This window comes from Pteropus vampyrus, unplaced genomic scaffold, assembly GCF_000151845.1.
Source record: "Pteropus vampyrus isolate Shadow unplaced genomic scaffold, Pvam_2.0 Scaffold86, whole genome shotgun sequence".
Lineage (NCBI taxonomy): Eukaryota > Metazoa > Chordata > Mammalia > Chiroptera > Pteropodidae > Pteropus > Pteropus vampyrus.
In genome coordinates, this window is record NW_011888867.1 from 1,550,943 (window position 1) to 1,568,545 (window position 17,603).

The 17,603-nt window shown below is 45.9% G+C and overlaps 2 protein-coding genes and 1 pseudogene across 10 annotated transcripts in view; 1 reads left to right on the forward strand and 2 right to left on the reverse strand.

Moving 5' to 3' along the window:
• The window catches only part of AGMAT (agmatinase), a 25,696-nt gene extending 19,143 nt beyond the window's left edge, over positions 1-6,553 (forward strand). For 6 of the 7 annotated variants that reach the window (XM_023532597.1, XM_011363614.2, XM_023532596.1 and 3 more), the window contains 6 exons: positions 222-424; positions 1,878-1,926; positions 2,986-3,181; positions 3,894-4,073; positions 5,307-5,391; positions 6,117-6,553. In XM_023532597.1, the coding sequence (XP_023388365.1) occupies positions 222-424; positions 1,878-1,926; positions 2,986-3,181; positions 3,894-4,073; positions 5,307-5,391; positions 6,117-6,190 (787 nt within the window). In that variant the 3' untranslated portion in view covers positions 6,191-6,553. Of the gene's footprint in view, positions 1-221; positions 425-1,877; positions 1,927-2,985; positions 3,182-3,893; positions 4,074-5,044; positions 5,112-5,306; positions 5,392-6,116 lie in introns of those variants that run through there. The other variant, XM_023532601.1, reaches the window with a different exon arrangement.
• Positions 6,554-7,626: 1,073 nt separating this feature from the next.
• Positions 7,627-17,603, reverse strand: part of DNAJC16 (DnaJ heat shock protein family (Hsp40) member C16) — a 33,118-nt gene continuing 23,141 nt past the window's right edge. For all 3 annotated transcript variants that reach the window (XM_023532593.1, XM_011363506.2, XM_023532594.1), the window contains exons 8-15: positions 16,115-16,245; positions 14,028-14,211; positions 13,104-13,286; positions 12,873-12,949; positions 11,798-11,878; positions 11,594-11,692; positions 10,876-11,046; positions 7,627-10,370 (exon numbers count right to left, since the gene is read on the reverse strand). In XM_023532593.1, the coding sequence (XP_023388361.1) occupies positions 9,971-10,370; positions 10,876-11,046; positions 11,594-11,692; positions 11,798-11,878; positions 12,873-12,949; positions 13,104-13,286; positions 14,028-14,211; positions 16,115-16,245 (1,326 nt within the window). In that variant the 3' untranslated portion in view covers positions 7,627-9,970. The remainder of the gene's footprint in view (positions 10,371-10,875; positions 11,047-11,593; positions 11,693-11,797; positions 11,879-12,872; positions 12,950-13,103; positions 13,287-14,027; positions 14,212-16,114; positions 16,246-17,603) is intronic.
• Positions 15,537-15,655, reverse strand: LOC111742133 (annotated as a pseudogene).

Genomic DNA, 17,603 nt, shown 5'->3' on the forward strand with positions numbered 1-17,603 from the left:
GTAGTGTCCGGCATTTTTGGTTGTCATAACCTGGGGGAAGGGGTGCTACTGGCATCTAATGGGGACAGACCAGGGATGATGCTAAACATCCTACAATGCACAGGATGGCTCCCCATGACATCCAGCCCCAAATGTCACCAATGCAGTGGAGGCTGAGAAGCCCTGCCTAGACAAGACCTCTAAGCCTTTAGTGATGGCTCACAGGATGGTTCTTCTTCCAGATTTGGACCCCGACGGATCCGCGAAGAATCAGTGATGCTTCGGACAGTCAACCCTAGCACGGGGGCCCTCCCCTTCCAGTCCCTTATGGTTGCAGACCTGGGCGACATCAACATCAATCTTTACAACCTTCAGGACAGCTGCCGCCTAATTCGAGAGGCCTATCAGAAAATCGTAGCCACTGGCTGTATTCCTCTGACCTTGGGTAATGGCATCTGCAAGGGCAAGGGCAGGTCTCTGCCCTCGGGGTTGAGTAACGCTGGGCCGGAGTACAGCTACTTCTCCAGGGCAAGCCACTGTGACTGTGGAGACAGAAGGATAGAGAACATTATTAATTCATGTATTTTAACCCCTGGGGAGAGGATATTTAAATGTTGGACTAGTAGGACTGACTGGGATGGACTAGAGTGAGGCGAGTGAGGCTTTGCCTCCACGCGAAATGTAAGGGGTGCGGAGAAAGTCGACAGTAACTATTACCGATTTTCCCCTTTTGTCTCAGGTTCTGATTTGGCTCAGAACATAGTTACCGGTCCTTTCTTTAAAATTTATCATGGACTTTTTTTTTTTTTTTTGTATTGATTTTGAGTTTTAAAAAATTTTGGCGTCCCTTAAATTTGCATCATGCAAGTGCCTCCTCCTCCTCGCCTTTGTCACAGCCCTTGATCCCAGGCCTGGGGAAGGCAGCCAACAGGGGCTCAGTGTGACTTTCGAACTATTTCAAGGACATTGTCTGAATGACTGAGAGGAGACCTGCACAGCAGATTCTTCCTCATGGTCTATAGCAACCTATCAGGTGGCTTTCCCTCCAAGCCCCCAGCCCCCAGCCCCCGCTCACTGCATGTCTTTCTCTTCTGGTTCACAGAGAGGCAAAATGATACAGACCTTTTTTCTAAATAGCGAATTTGTTTTTTTCAAAGTAGAGGGCCTAGCCTGAAGAGCATAGCGGTCAGGAGTTTCTCGATGGCATGGTTTGAACCCTCAGCTCCACCTTTCACTAGCTATTTATGCTTCATTTCCTCCTCTGCAAAATGGGGATATTAATAACAGCAACACCTACCATGTTATATTGTGTGAGGAACATATAATGAAAGTGCATACGAAACGCCCAGCATTGTGCTCGGCATATTTTGAGCTTGAATGAATGTTAGCTATTATTGTTATTAACGGTTGTCAATAGCAAGACTTTTCTAGGCTGTGCTGTTCAATATGGTAGCCACTAGCCGAATGTGGCTATTTAAAATTAATTAAAAATTACTTATTATTTAAAGAATTATTAATAATTATCGATTTAAATAAAAAATGTAGTCCCTCAGTTGCATGAACCACATTTTAATAGCTACGTGTGGCTGATGGCCACCATATTGGCCAGTACATTTATAGAACATGTCTATTATTGCAGAAAGTTCTATTGACAACACAGTTTGGGGTATTTTACCTGTTGGCTGTTAATTTAGTTTCCTCTTTTAAATGACAATGTAATTGCAAACATCCGGTGCCCATTTCCTCACCACTGAATAAGATCTTATTTTAGCTGGGGTTATAGTTCTTCAGTCTAATTGAAAGGGTAGCAGAATCGGGCACATCGAAGATCGCTCTGTGTAATGCACGGCCCCCTAATCTCATCCACTTTCTAGATGTCTTCTTTTTCCTCTGTGCAGGTGGAGATCACACAATTACCTACCCTATATTGCAAGCCATGGCAAAAAAGTGAGTCTCAAAGGTCTGGGCCCAAGCAAGGTTTCAAAATTCGGGAGCTAGGGAGCTAAGTTGTTTGCTGCTAGGTGGCATCAGGTGACCTCTGCTGGCTCAGGTTGTTGGGGATGACAGGCATTACCAACTGAGTTGCTTCTGTGGGTCAAAACTAAGGTCGGGTTCCAGGTGTCTCTGTCAGTCACCAGCTGGAAGCCAAGACAATTTATTATTAACACTTCTGCACCCCGCCCCCCACCCTTGCCCTAGATCTGCTCTGGTATGCACGCTCAGCATTTGCCGCTGTTTGGGGAAGATGAGCCCCTAGTGAGATACACAACCCCGGTTAGCTTGTTTCTGTTTTGCTCAAAGGCCAAACGCAAATACTGACAGGCACGATGATGATACTTACTGAAGAGAGGCTCTCGTTTTTCCTGTAAGGGCCCCCTTTACCCTCAGAATGAGAAACTGGCTTTCCTAGTAGTGGAACTCTACCAAGGATTGACTAAGTTTGGTTAATTAGTTTGGGAAAGAGACAGATGGGCCAAGGCGGCAGCAGCTCCAGAATTCATAGATTGGAAAGACGTGTAGGCAGAATTCTAATTTGGGGTGGGTGGGTACAAGTCTTTTTTTTGAAGCTCTGTTTGCCTAGCATGGTTTTGGATCGTATGTTTCTTTTGGGTGGCCAGCAGCGTTGATGGAGATTATGGCAAGAGAGCTGGGTCGAAGTAGCTTCTTGGCGCCACAGCTGGAGAAAGGGTGGCTCTGATTAGTTCAGCTGAGTTTATCCTTCATTGTCATCCTCCTGGCTCTCTCCATCTCTGAGTGAAGAAAATCCTGGGTGATATGTAGTGGGTGGCAGCTAAAGCACATGTCTATTTTGGGCCTGACTTCTCTGAGTTTATTGTTCTGAGATAATAAGTCATTTGAAGACAGAAACCAGTCACAAGGCCGGTAACTGATGCCAGGTCTCCCCTCCTTAGCTATGAACTGTCATCAAGGTTTGGTAGATTGGAGGGTGGCTGTGCTCAGGTCCCATGAGGAAGCCTGGCCTCTGAGCTGCCCTGTCGTCATCAGGCATGGCCCTGTGGGGCTTCTGCACGTGGATGCTCACATGGACACAGCCGACAAGGCCCTGGGAGAGAAGATCTATCATGGGACACCCTTCCGCCGATGCGTGGACGAGGGACTCTTGGACTGTAAGCGCGTAGTGCAGATTGGCATCCGGGGCTCGTCCATGACCTTGGATCCCTACAGTTACAGCCGGAACCAGGTGACAGACCCAATGCCCCTCCCTCTGTCTCCTGCCCGCAAAGTGCCTTTCTCTCGATTGTCCACTCCATCCATGGTGGCTATGGATTCAACAGAGGCTTTAATAATCAACTTCAGAAAATGAGGACAAAAAGCTGACTTTGCGTCGAGAGGGTCACGTAGAGCAGAGAGGGTCACGGTAGCCGATGGGGTAGAGGAGGCCTCTTATCGCTGGGGTGGGGAGACAAGCAGCAACGAACCAACTCCTGGATGTTGCTGGCTTGGAAAAGAGCTGAGGAGGTTCAAACCCAAGGTGACTGGCTGCTGCCTTCTTAGTTCTCATCCTCATACTCACTAGGCCAGGTGGCTCCCAGGTATATACGTAGGACAAGACCCCCAACAGGAAGGACCCAAGTCCCCTGCTTTTAGAGCATGCAAAGGCCAGTCTCTGGACAGAGCTGTTCGGGCGGCGCTGGCATGATCTGTCCTGAGTTTCTCACTCGGGCTTCTCTCTGATCCCAGCTCCACAGGTCACCGTGGGCTTTCTCCCTGCTTCTTTACCAGCTGCCGTTCCTACCCTCCTCCCCTGCAAAATGGGGATGACGGTTCCTTCCTCGTGAAGGCTGGCGGTCAAACGTGATGTGTACATAAAGAGCTGAGCTTGGGGCTGCCACATAGGGAACGCTGCCATGCTGAGGCCTTGCACCCCCGCTCTTCGATTCCCACCTCCTCAGGGCTTCCGGGTGGTCCTGGCTGAAGACTGCTGGATGAAGTCACTGGTCCCTCTGATGGGGGAAGTGAGGCAGCAGATGGGAGGCAGACCTGTTTACATCAGCTTTGATATTGACGGCTTGGATCCTGCCTATGCCCCAGGGACAGGGACCCCTGAAATTGCTGGTCTCACCCCTAGTCAGGTAAGGAGGCTCCACCAGTGACCGTTCCTGGGAGGGAGGATTTTTAACTCCCTACTTTTCTGGTTCTTGTAGCGAGTCTTCGGCAATCAAGGTAGGGTTTTAAAAACTGAGCCCTTAAGTCTTTATACTGTCCTCAGGGCCGACTGTAGGTTTGAATACCCCCTTACTGAGAAGTGGCTGATTTTAGCAAATGCCCTCATTTATCTGGGATATCACTGTCCTTTATGTGATCTTTCTGTCTCTAGTCCACCTGTAGTTGGTTCATGGGGACGATATCGTACGACCCCTTCTTAAGGACACTGAACTTATCTTTTGGGGGTTAAATTTTAAAAGCGTGAAGTGTGCAGTTGGATCAACCAGCTACCAAGGTAGTTCAAGAGTTTTAGAAATACCCAAATACAGCTCCCACGGGGTACACTGAACGTAAAGCAGGGAGGCAGAATGGGAGCGAGGTTATAACTAGGAGGTAAATCCGGGAGGTCGGGCCTTTGTTTGGTTCACTACCCTCTCCTCGGAGCCTAGAACAGTGCCTGGCATGTAGTAGGTACTCGAAGATATTTGTGAGGAAATGAATGGAGACTGCTTATTTAATTATCCCATAGCCTCTAAGAAAGGAGGATGGTCAGGACCGCCTCTTTAAAGGCATCCTGAGTTCTCGTCAGTTTTCTGAAACATAGTCCTCATCCCTCAGCTTATCGTCCTTCTGGGCTCTTCACCTGCAGAATGAAAACTCAGACAAAGCGCCTCTTCCTACCATCCCTCTCCCTGAGTGTGATGTGCTGGCCACATCTCACTACTGGTTCTCCCATCTCGCTGCCTTTCGCATGTGCCTTTCCCTCTGCCTGCGCTGCCCTTCCCCTGCTTATCTCTTTGGTCACTTTCTTGAGCCATGTCCACCTTGGGGAGGCCTTCCACCACCTCTTCCGACTGTTTCATGTGCTTACACTATTCTATGCTTGCTTTTCTTGAAGCCCTTAATTTGGCACTGAAATAATTGGTTTCCTTGTCACCATCATCAAATCACACTGTGGAGCGAGCCCTCAGGAGCAGGGGCCGAGCACTGGTTATTTGTGTCTCCATGATGCCTGCCACTGTGCCCGACGGTTTAATGTTTACTGAGGGAAAGCAACAGTTCCATGTCAAAGGTGGCCACGTGTTGGGAGAAATCCCCGGAGGCCTTTGCTGGCTGCTTTTCACTAGAAATGGTTACCACTGTGGCTTGATCTTGGACAGGCTCTGGAAATCATCCGGGGCTGTCAGAGCCTGAACGTGGTAGGTTGTGACCTTGTGGAAGTTTCACCGCCATACGATCCTTCTGGTGAGTATGCAAGAAATCAGTGATCCATAGGCAGTGAATAGCTTAAATGATATTAATCTAGTTAATAAGTAGCAGATGGATGAGTCCTTTTGTATAACTCAGGAACCTGCGAAGTATGGCCTACAATGAAGAGAATAAACCTATGATTAAAACCTTACAAACATGAGCTAATGAACTCTAACAAAACCCCTGGGAGGTGGCTAAGTATTATTAGCTTGCTCATCCATCAGCAAGAGAAAAACAGCTTGCAGTTTAGTGATAGGGTGGCACAGTTCTATCCTTTGATATTTCATTGAAAAGTGAGTTCTCAAAGGATAAATAATACTTAGTAATATTAATGAAGTGGGGAGTCGGCTGGTTTAGGAGAGCTATTCAAAGCAGATACCATCCCAATAATTCTAATTTAGAAAACCTTACAAATTTAGGCCTATTAGCCTCAGAGGGTAGATAATAAACACAATACGCACCATTATGTTTTCCTTTCGGGGGAGATCTGTTCTCGGAGAAAACCAAACCTCTGAATGTTAAAATACTGTTTCCAAATGAAGCTTGCTGGAGCAGAATGGCGGGGTGGGGGTGGGTAGGTGGGGAGCATGTCCCCAGGGCAGTCCTCAGGAAGAGCAGGAAAGACAGGTCCCTAGGAAGGAAGCACACAGGGAAGAAGGCTGTGGGTCATTGGGAGGCGGGACTTTGGGTCTTCACTGTTGGGTTTCACTTCTTTGTAGGAAACACGGCCCTCCTGGCAGCTAACCTGCTGTTCGAGATGCTGTGTGCTCTCCCTAAAGTGACAGTCATCTGAACCTTGTGCTTTTCAAGGTAAAACGTCAGATTGCATCAATGACAAATTCTCAAGAAGGATTTATGAGCAAGCAGTCTGAGTCCTCGAAGAATTTACGCCAATAAAACTTTCTGTTGGAAGTGTCACCGATGGCTGTAAAATCAGGGCATTCAGTAGATGTCTAATCCAAACAGCTATTTCTGAGGAGTTTGAATTAACTTAAAAAAAAAAAAAAAAGCACTTACGCTGCACTGATCTTTTTCCTTTAATGAAAGATGATGGAGGATAAAGGGGGAGGGGATGAAGAATTTAGTTCAAGGCTATCTAAAAATTAGAGGAATGAAAAAAAGAATGACTATGAAATAATACTATATAAACCTTCAATATTTCTGTAGTATTTTCCTTTTAAATACAGTGCCTCCTGTGAGGAGCTCGGGGCTGCACCTTGGTTTTAGGACCATCGTGAACGTAAACGAAATTGAAAGAAATGAACGCGCAGATCCTAATAAACTTCCCACTTGAAAACCCAGGAGGTACAGGAAACGTCTCCTAAGCGGGATGAGACCAGCTGGCCTTTAAAGAGCCTTGAATGACACTCCCTTAACCCGCTGCCTGCAAGTCTCAGTTCTGCATTGTCTACGCTTCGAGTCCACACCCCCTCATGACAGCAGTTTCTGAAATCTGCACTTCGGACGTGCTCATCTTAAGCATGTGCTGACTTCCACGCAAATTCAGGATCAAATCATTTCGCAATGCAGGAGCTACCCGTAATCATCACACATTAAAATAGTTTATTTCTGTTTCCAGTCGGTAATGTTCTTAAAACAAAAATAACATCAGCTTCAGTGCCTGTTCACAACACAAAACAAAAACAACATAAAAAAGACACCATTTGCCAAATAAGTTATTTGTTCCTAAGAGTATCAAAAGTGCAAAATATTCACCTTTTCAGATCTGTCTCGAAAGTACAATTATTCTTCTTGACAAACTGAACAGATAGATTCAGCAGCTGTCACACTGCGTTTGTTTCCAGGGGACAATGGCAAGTATTTGGATGTAAGCAACAGTTCAGTTAAAATGTTTTGCATCAGCTTTTAAAGAATTTTGCTTTAAAAAAAGTTCAAGTGTTTGCTTCTAATCCCATTTCCCAAACAAAGCAAATCGCTTAAAACACAAATCAGATCCCATTTCTCTTTATACCAGGAAAACATTTATGTGCTGAATGGGGGAGGCTATCAACCTATTATTTGAAAACTACAACCAAATTTTCATGGTCAGTAAGTGACGGCAGTGAGACCATGGTGCCTAATGGCCGTTGGGGCAGGCTTGCTCGTTGAGATTGCTTAGCTGGGGTTGCTGACCTCTATGTTAGACAAATTGTGCAACTGACACCTTGGCAATAAAAATATATTTTTTAAATAGGCATGTATTCTACAAAGTTTTTTTTTTTTTTTTAAGCCAGTTTTCACCCCCTTCTAAACATGATGCATAGTCTCTACCAACCGGTAAAACCTAACTCTAAAATCATCGATGTCCACAGTTTCAAGATACATAATAAAGTGGGCGGAGGGGGGGAGGGTTAGCTGGTTTAGGAGAGAGAGTCAAAGGCCATAAAGACTAGGAACTTAACTTCAAACTAAAATTAGGCCTGTGATTATACACCTCGGCGAGAGAAATGGTGGCACTGGCTGAGCACGACAACGGCTCCAAGGTCTGACATGAAAGTGAACAAATTAATGGACACAACATTCAGGAGGAAAGGCTTGGGTGGTCAAGGGTAAAGTTCATTTTAAAATAAAAGCTCCCGAGTGTCCTCTTGGGAGACCTATCTACCAGCCCCCAAAGAGACCTGCAGAAAAATTTTTTGACCGAAATATCTGCCGGGAATGTTTTCAATCCTGTTATCATTTTGCTTTCTTAGTATGAATGGAAGGTACAGCTGTCTGAAGGTGCTTTTTATTTTAATAAAAAATTTTAAATTAACAAATCTGGTTGAGGTTTTGGTTTTCAGAAATTAAGGTCAAGAATCCCATTAGTACTGGAAATTAAAAAAACCTACCACCAAACCAAAACATACTCATATAAGCAACCTGGCCATAAGAGACCCAGAAAGTTTTATTTTGTGGACTGTGATCATTTCTACCTGGCCCAGGGGCCATGAGACGTGGCGATCGGAGTAAGCGTCCACTTTTAGAGGATCAAGTGGAAAAATGAAGCCTGGTGGTGATTTTATTTTTTTCATAAAACTACAGATTCCATGAAAACTATAGGAATTCCTGGGCTTGAATAATTTATCACTTGCCACTGGAGCTCAATATTTAAATTGTTCAGGATCCAAATGGCTTGGTTTAAAACAATTATGTTTAAAGAAAATAATAACTTCTTTTGTTCCATCACGGATTCTGACCCTTCACGTTACAAACTGCCTTTGATATCTGACCAGAGAACTCGCCGAGGCTGTCCAAACTCCACTGGTGGTTTTGCTCTGAAAAAGAAAAGGTAAGTTCTCTAACTGGCCAGTGTGATCCAGCCTGGAGTCCACCGTACGCTGTGGCTCAGCAAGCTGATGACACGTCTGACCCTGTTACTGGTGAAGCAGCTGTATGTTAAGAGTGAAACAGTTAAGAGGAGACGTTGAATGTAGGCCAGAAGCTCAAAGTAAGACTTTGCAAAACAGGAGTCTAGAACCAGTCTTGGTTCACTTGTCACAAAAGAGGATATGAAGATACAGCACTTTTGGGGTAACAGTGTTCAAAATACAATTGTTGAGAAATGTCAGGTTCCTTGATACAAAGACACGTCTGGTATTTTACTAAAGAGACACCACGGGAGTGAAGAGGTTCCCCGCGCCTGACTCGGCAGGTGGGAGAATGTGTCTTCAGTTTACCATCTACCGGCTTATAGCAGCTTATCTCTACGTTCAGAGAATAAAGTCGTGGCTCCTAATATTCATACCCTAAAACTGACAGAGGGAGAAAGGCATCTGAAAACATACACGTAAATGGCTCAAGTCATTACAGTACATTACAGTGCATGTTCCTCCTGGCTACGTTTAGAGTTGGGGAGGCGGCTGGTGGGACGCTCACAAAGGGGTCACTTCAATCGCCGCCCAGCCCTCCCTTGTCTTGCCTTAGGAAGAACACTCAACTCACACGCAGTCTATTCCACCCATCTCTATCCTTGTAAAACTCTGTAAAAATGGCTGACAAACTGCTGAAGGGGGATACCCCCAAAGTCGACGTTAGCCACTTACTACCCGAAAAACCATCAAAGGTAAGACTGCTTGGAACGAGGCCTCTTTCCAGACGCAGGGCCTAGAGAGCTGCTGCGGGTCGTTCCACTCTGACAGCATGCACTGTGGCAGAAGCCCAGCGGGGCCGGGACGGGGAGGAAGGGAAAATGACCCAACCAGCGGCCAGCACACCAGGCTCGTGAGATTCCATCCAGGTCCCGCTGCGGGGTGAGCATCTGTGCTTCCCCACTAGCAGAGACAGGACAGGGGAGGGTGCTGTGAGCGCGTGACGGGCATGACAAAGGAAGAGGGACGAGCAGTCTGCTGTAGATAGTGTGGCATTCAAACGAGGAAAAAAACCCAAAGGAAATATTTTGATCTACGGAAGTCGACTTGTGTTTTTCGCTCCTAGGTTAGAACAGGACAAAGGAAAGATTCTTCTAGCCACTGTTCTAGAAGAATAATCTAAAATCTATACTGTCCGCTGTGATTGTTTGAGTCCTGAAAATACCTGTTTGCAGGGGCCTGCTAAAAAGTCTGAAGAGTTCAAGTCTCTCTTTGAAATCCTCTCAGTCTAGCTCAGGCCAAGAGGGAATATAAAACCTCTGCAAGGAGCCTTCCAACAGGCGTTCCATCCACAAGGACAACTTGCTCAATTTCCCTTTGATGGGCCTGGATCCAAGGCCACAGGAAGATTTCCCCCGAGAGTCACCCAGATGGAGGGGAGAGTCAAGACCACCGCATGCCCCCATGGCCTCCTCTTCTTCCACTGTTTTTTGGGGCTTAAAGAGGCAGAAGTATTTCTTGTGGCCATTCAGAGCCAGTACATAACCAGTATAGTCACGTTCCATGAAATGCTTGTCATACTGGTTTGGGATCGGGGCTGCATCTTGAGCGAATTCTAATAAGTACTCAAGCCATTCTCTGTGTTTATCTAGACTCAGGAAGGAGAAGTGTAGGCAGCTGCTCCTGTAGGAAGAAGAGAATGAGGATTTAGAGTATTTCCTGACACATTTCAAATATGGGAACAAGAATACCTCAGCCAGACTTCAAATTACAGGAAAAGGCTTCGGGTCAGATGGGGCCAGAATACAGAAAACGGGAGGATTTCTGTGGCAGCTGGAGGCCTGCTAGGACAGCAGCAATGCTCCACTCATCCGTTCGCCGGTCCCCCGCTGGGTGTCACTTACGTCACTCTCGGGATCCAGCTACAGGACAATAGCGAGGGCTACAGAATAGTTTTCTGAAAGGGCTCAGGGAAGAAGCACCAACAGGACATGAAGTCGAGCAGGGAGAAAAGGTCCCCTCATGATGGCACAGCCTCCTGGGTTAGAAAGGTCACAGCCAACGTCTGCTGCACGGATGAAAGCCCCTCGCGGTCAAAGAGGAAAGGATGGATTCTCTAGTCCTCTCCTTTGCAAACACGCATGCTCTGGCCCTTTCTCTACCCCTCTCTCGCGCACACCCAGCCTACCCGGTGAATGTGTAGACCTCCAAAGCGAATTTCTGTAGCAGGCTGGTCTTGGTGGAATTCGACAGGATGAGGACGACATTCATGTGGCCTGGCCTCAGGCGTACCAAGTTGCTGGTGTACGTTACATCTGTGAGTTCGGTTACCTCCACGAAGCCTTTTTTGGGAAACTTGCTGTGGAGAAATATCGAGAAGTGAAGATGTTATCAGGATAGGAGAATGCCATTACTATTACAAGGAACAAGCAGCAGAAAATGCTATGTTCTAACCCGATGAGATATGGTATTTAATATTCTCGAGCCTGACACACTGGCAGGACCAGGATGGTCCCTACTTCGCGATCCTGGGGCTACGAAGAGCCTCTCAGATGCTGCCGTTCAGCTGGAAATGCTGATGAAGGTCACGGGCAGTTCTGGTGAAGTTCTGTTCTCTGCTTCTGGCTCATCTAGCATCTCTGACACGCTTCTTTGTCTCCTGCCGTCAGTATTAAGTCTGAGACTCAGAAGCCGATGAGACGGAGCAGAGGGAGACCCGGCGTCTCAATGCCTTCAGGGTCTCAGTAAAGGAGACCAGCGGTGACCCTCCCCTAGACCCACACCTCACGCACCAGGCGGCGGACCAGAGTTCTTCTATCTACCACATGTCCCGACACTGCGCTACGAGACCACACCGTCTGCGGGGCTGCTGCTCAGGGGAAGGGCTGCTGTTTTGTTAGAGAAACCTGCTGTTTTCTCTGGCGAAGCTGGGCTCGGTCTTCCCGGCCTTCTCCTGGGTTTCCTCTTTATCTGGAGGGCTGGACTCTCGCTCATCATTTGAGTCACTGAAGTGAGGAAAAAAGAATTTTACAAGAAAAAAAGAGGACCGACAACTAGGAGGTGTGGGGCTCTCCCTTGAGGAAGCGCCGAGAAGCCCCGCAGGCGTTTACCTGAAAGCCTGAACCATGACGGTGCCGAAGAGGATGAAGAGGGCGGAGAAGAGCAGCGACAGGAGGGGCATCATTTCCCGCCTGAAACGAGGTTCACGGCTTACAGACCGCTCAGCGCCACAGGGGCTGCTGCCGCACGTCAGCGAGTAACTGTAGGTCACCTCTCTCCAACTCAAAAAACAAACCCCCAAACAACCCCGAACCGAAAAGCCTGCATAACAATAAACACTGTCTAATTTCATACAGATAGAGGTTTTTTGGAGGGGTGGTGGTGGGGAAAGCAGAGGTGTCCCCCTCACTGTTGTAATTCATAGATAGTTCATTCTAAACGTTTAATTTGGTGTCTCAGTATCACAGGCCACGCTTACTATGTCCCGCAGAAGGAAACAGTAAGACGGATAACAAAAGATTTAACTGGGAACATGGGAGAATGTTCTGATGCTGAGGGTATTAACAGTGACTAAGAAGTCTGTGCAATTATTTCCTTTATTTTGATTTTTTTTTTTCCTGGCCAGAAGAATTCAGACGTGGCTCAGAGGGGTGGAGTAGGAAGAAAAAGTTGACCTTTCGCAATTTCCTCTAGGACTGGGACTCTACAGTTTTATGCACCCACAAACACTGATGAAAGGCCCGTCATTGATCAGGAGCTATGCTGAGCACCAGGAACCATAAACATGACTGAGACGTGCTTCTGCCCTTCGAAAGCCCACGTCTTATGGGGGTAGGAGTCGGGCACCCCTCCCTTCTTTGTAATGCATTGACTGGCTTGCACATCCACACACCGGACTCCACGTGTGTCGGGCCCCCATGAAGAGGACAGTCCCAGACTCCGCTGCCTAGAAGGACAGCCGGAGTGATCCTTTCTTTCCCAACCAGCAGGAAAGGGTCGATCGGCAAATATAAATAAGGTGAAGTTACAGAAAGAAAAAAGGGCAGCAGTTGTTGAAAATGTGTAAACGTTCTTCCGCCTGCCCACATGGAGTACACGCTCAGATTGAAGAAGACTCTTTTCGAGAGACAAAAGCGGTCCTGCTACTAACGGAGTTAGAGAAATTCGATCCAGCAAGATTCCTACCAGTTGCTGTGAAACACGCTGTCCCAGCCGTCCGAGATGTAGTCAGAAGCGGAGTAGAGCCACCGAAGGAGAAAAATCTATCGAGAGAGAAAGTGGATGACAGTCAGGATGGGAGCCCTGAGCCCCGGTGAAGTCCTCGCCCCCAGCACAGCACTGCCGCTGAAGCGCTGCTCGGGCCCTGGGAGCCCACCAGCCCTGCCCGGTGCCCACTCTCCTGGGCCACATGCTTACGGGGGCAAGTTCATCGGTCAAGTCGGGGAGCACAGCTTCCGAGGACAGAAGAGCTGGGTCTCTCCGCAGCTGGTCGAGATAACCCAAAAGCGTGAATTTATCATTCTCGCTCCCTGCCCAGGGCTCTTCCAGGGTTTTATACACCACCCTGCCGGCCGTGTTGCGCCTTTCTAAGATAGACACCTGGGAGAAAAGGAGAGAAAAACCCTGAGAAGTCGCAAAAGAAAGGTAAGTTCAACTGCTGTTTGGTTTCTTTTCAGGGAGGATGGAGAAAAGGGTCTAGTGAAGTTAGCGATACGCTCAAACACAAATGTGGATGAGCGTAAAGCATCTGTAAGAAATTTAAATTTTTCTGACAAATTTTTAATGAATTTCCAAAGCTTCTGTTAAAAGATAAAGGTCTTTTTTCTCAATAAACTTTGTTCTACAACCTCTGACTCAATTTTATAATAAAGAAGCCTTTTGTTTCTCAGAGAGATTTTCCACAATTACCAAAATGATGAAATGGAGAAGAATTTCATGCTGTAGAGAGTGATGACAGAAGGAGGGGGGAAGGAGGGCTCAATCAGGATGACGCGAGGGAGGCAGACGTGAAGGAGGGAGAAACTTCACAAGCACATGACCGGTCGCCTGAGGAAGACTCTGCAAACCAGATGCTGCAAGACTAGACCTGCCGTGGGGAGAAGCGGAGCAGAGGACTGACGTTCCTTCATCCTTAGTCAGAGGAAAGGTATTTCCTGGGAAAGCCCAAGGCTGAAAATCTAAGAGGTGAAATCGCCACGGTGAAAGACTGTTTTAAGAGCAGGCTTTCGGAGATTTCTGGATTTCCTGGAATCTGTATTCAAAACTCCCGAGGAAGGAGGAAATGGAATCAAATGCCATGTGCTGAGAAGAGCTTGGGATCGGGAGCGAAACATGACTCACCGCTGACTTTCCTTGAAATGTGTCACTGTCTGGAAGTAAAGTGTCGGCAAACTCCCGCTGCCGGTTGCTGTAGACGTGCACGAACCTCACTGTGTCTTGTGTGTTTGCCAGGGCAAAGGACAGGAAGGCCTCGAAGGGCTTACTCAACCTGGTGGCCTCGGGAGTCAGTAAAACCACACAGTACCTGCACCGCAACAGAAGAGAAGACTTATAAGCCCATGATGAGAACCTGCAATGGCAAGTGGAGGTGAGGAAGGGGCGGCAACCAGCTTGGAGACGCGAATACGCTTCACTGCTGACAACTTATGTTCAACGTCCAGTGAGACAAGATGTGCAAGTCGCTAATGACTCGCTTCTCTCCCAGACTGGTGGTGTTTTTCCCAAACCAAACTTTACCACACTTAGGAATTTCGTTTAAGGCAATGGTCACTGAATCCTTGGTGCAGAAGGGCCTTTCAGAAGCCATGTGTTCTAGTTCTCCCGGCACGGGCTGGGCTGGTCAACTTTCTTGCAGGCCAGAGGCCACTGAGCCTCATGCTGAGGGCTCCTTTGCAATGGTTCCAATGGAAAGTTTAGCTAATCACTCGTTCACTCACGCACCCAAATATTTATTGAGCACTTACTATATGCCGGGTAACACAGACAATGTTTTCACCCTTGTGGAGCTTATCTTCCAGTGGGGAAGGCAGATAATAAATAAATAGAGCATGACAAATAGTGACAAGTGTCATGAAGAAATAAAGAGAAGGAGAGAGAGTCCTCGGTGGGGCGGGAGTCATATTCCATCAGACAGGTTGCTCACCTGAGAAGGTAAAAGTTTGAGCAGAGCCTTGAATGAAATGTGCCAAAAGGGTCGGAGCACTTCAGGCAGACAGAACTGCGAGGGCAAAGACCCCAAGATGGAGAGCGACTTGACACAATTCACGGTTTTAGAAAGGTCCTGGCTGATGTGTGGAGAACTGACGGGAAGGTATGAGAACGGAACGGAAGCAGACACCGGTTAGAAGGCTAACGGGGGGGTCCCGACGCGGGATGACGGTGGCCTGCTCCAGGCCGGCAGTGGTAAAAAAGCTAAAGGATGTGGATTTGGGATATTTTTTGAAGGCTGTGTAAATAACAATCCTTGAAGTCCAGGATATTCTTCTTTTCATCTAATAAATTCTTTCTTCTTTCTTAGCCTATAAAGGAATCTGAAAAGTCTAGAAATATAGGGAAATTTAAAAATATTAAATATAACCAATATCTTTTCTTTCCATATCTAGATACCTTTTGCAGGTGAAACAGCCCCCCTAAATTTAAAGCCACTGATTCATTAATCTTAAAAAGGTATAACAGACTTTTTCCCTTTATTCCAGACTTTTTAGATACTCTGTATGATTAAGTATGCCTTGGCCTTCCTATTCCAGGCTAATTATTTTATTTATTTTTATTTTTTAGGCCAACCCTTGGTTGACCTCACAGATTGCAAGGACCTTGTCAGCTTACAATCCCTTATTTTTTAATTTTTTATGCCTACAGCACCTGGTCTTCCTAGGTGGTCTGCTATCCAAGTACTAACCAGGCCTGACCCTGCTTGGCTTCCAAGATCAGACGGGATTGGGCTTATTGAGGGTAGCATGGTCATAGACCAAACTAATTATTTTAACATTTCCTCGGTATCCTACACTTCCCTACTGTTAAGTCATTACCCTGGCTCTTCTCCAAGACCCCCTCCAAGACCTGTAAAGACTTACCCTGCGGGGAATGTTCTAGTTGGAATAGTAACTCTCTCATACTCCGTGCATCTTTAAAGTAGCCATCTTTCCCTGACACCTGGCTAAAGTCTGCTCATTCTTCAGGTCTCAGCTAAAGTGTTAGACCTTAGGGAGATCTTCTCTGACGCCTAGGCGAGACTGGCACATCCAGTAATTTGGCCCTAAGGGACCCTGGATTAATACACTCCACTACTATAATAGTCATCAGTCAATATCTGTTACATACAGAATAAATTCTGACTGTCACGGAGTAGATGTTTAATTGTCCTGAGTAAAATGTGACATGGCCCCTCTATTACAGCAACAAGCAGAAGAAAAGCCTTGAGCCCTTACTTCCTCTGTCGGTGAGACCGTTTCACGGGGCAGAGTTCATGGAACAACTTCTGGCTGGTGAGCCTGGCTGCCAACAGATACTTGTTTTGGGTGATGAAGTCATCAATGACCTGTTTCTTCATACCACGGGCCTGGAAAAAAACCCAAGAAACAGTTGATTTTTATTCAGTTTTCTCACTGCAAATGGGCTTTACTTTCAAGTTTAATAAAAATGTGGCTGACCCTGGCTACAGTAATATAAATTAATATAAATATAAAATAAGAAAGATCTGTCTGAGCAAACTGACATGTGGTCTATTTCTACAATGTTGGGCTGAAAGCAATGGTGTAGTTACTTCAGGCCAAAGGAAAGTCAAGTGCCTTTCTGCGGGTTAACTTTTGTATACTGTTTTATGTTGGCAGATTTAAAAAGCCAGTCATTTTGAATTTAGGCAAATTTACTTTCATTTAAGATTTGCAGCAAACTGAACAATTAAAATAAACGCCAAAGTAACAAAGTTACCAAGTATAAAAGGTGGACTACAAAACTGTATGATGACTACATTGTTATTATGAACTTTCATACACTTTGAAGGATTGAAATTATATGGCAGCTTCTCTGACCACAATTAGAAATTAATATGAAATGTAAACCAGAAAATTCTTTCATGTTAAACATACTCTGAATACCTTATTGATCTAAGAAGAAAGCATATCATATTAGAAAACATTCTGAATTTGAATGATTAATGAAAATATTATTTATTAAAACTCTGGAATGCAGATAAAGTAGTACTTGGAGGGAAATGCTAAAATAATATAAAAGAAATTAATGAACTAGGCATCCATATCGAGAAATTAAAAAGAAACAGCAAAAAATAAAAGTAGAAAGAAGGAAATAATAAAGATTAAAAAAAATTGAAATCAAAGAAACAAACGAATATAGAAAAAGAAGAAACAAAGAATTAACGAAGCCACAATTGGTTCTTTGGGAGAGCTACTAAAACTGACAGACCTCTGGGAACACGGATCATGAAAACAAGAGAAGGCACAAATAACCGCCATCAAGGATGACAAGGAGGAAGCACTATCCCTTTGCAAAAGTTAAAAAAGAGTTATTTAAATTGTAAAATTTAGATGAAATAGAAAAATTCCTTCTAGTTCAAATCTCACGATCACACAGATGCCTGTTGTCAGGGCAACCTTTGTGCTTTGGCATGAAGTAGACCGCTTTATGCATCCTTCCCATTCTGTCACACGGAATTTTAAGAATATTGAAAGATGTGGACTCAAGGATCAATTTATTTTTGAATAAAGTCAATACTTCTGTTTTATCAAGGCTATAAAGTAACACAAGTGTTGTTTGTTTTTATGACAGGGGCTTGGAGTGAAGAACACGGGCACTGGTGGTCTGGGGCCTGTGCCTGGGTTCACACTTGGTAGATTTACCCAGAGTTGCTAGGACAAATTATGTCTTAGTGTTATTATGAAGACAGTTTTGATCTCTCAG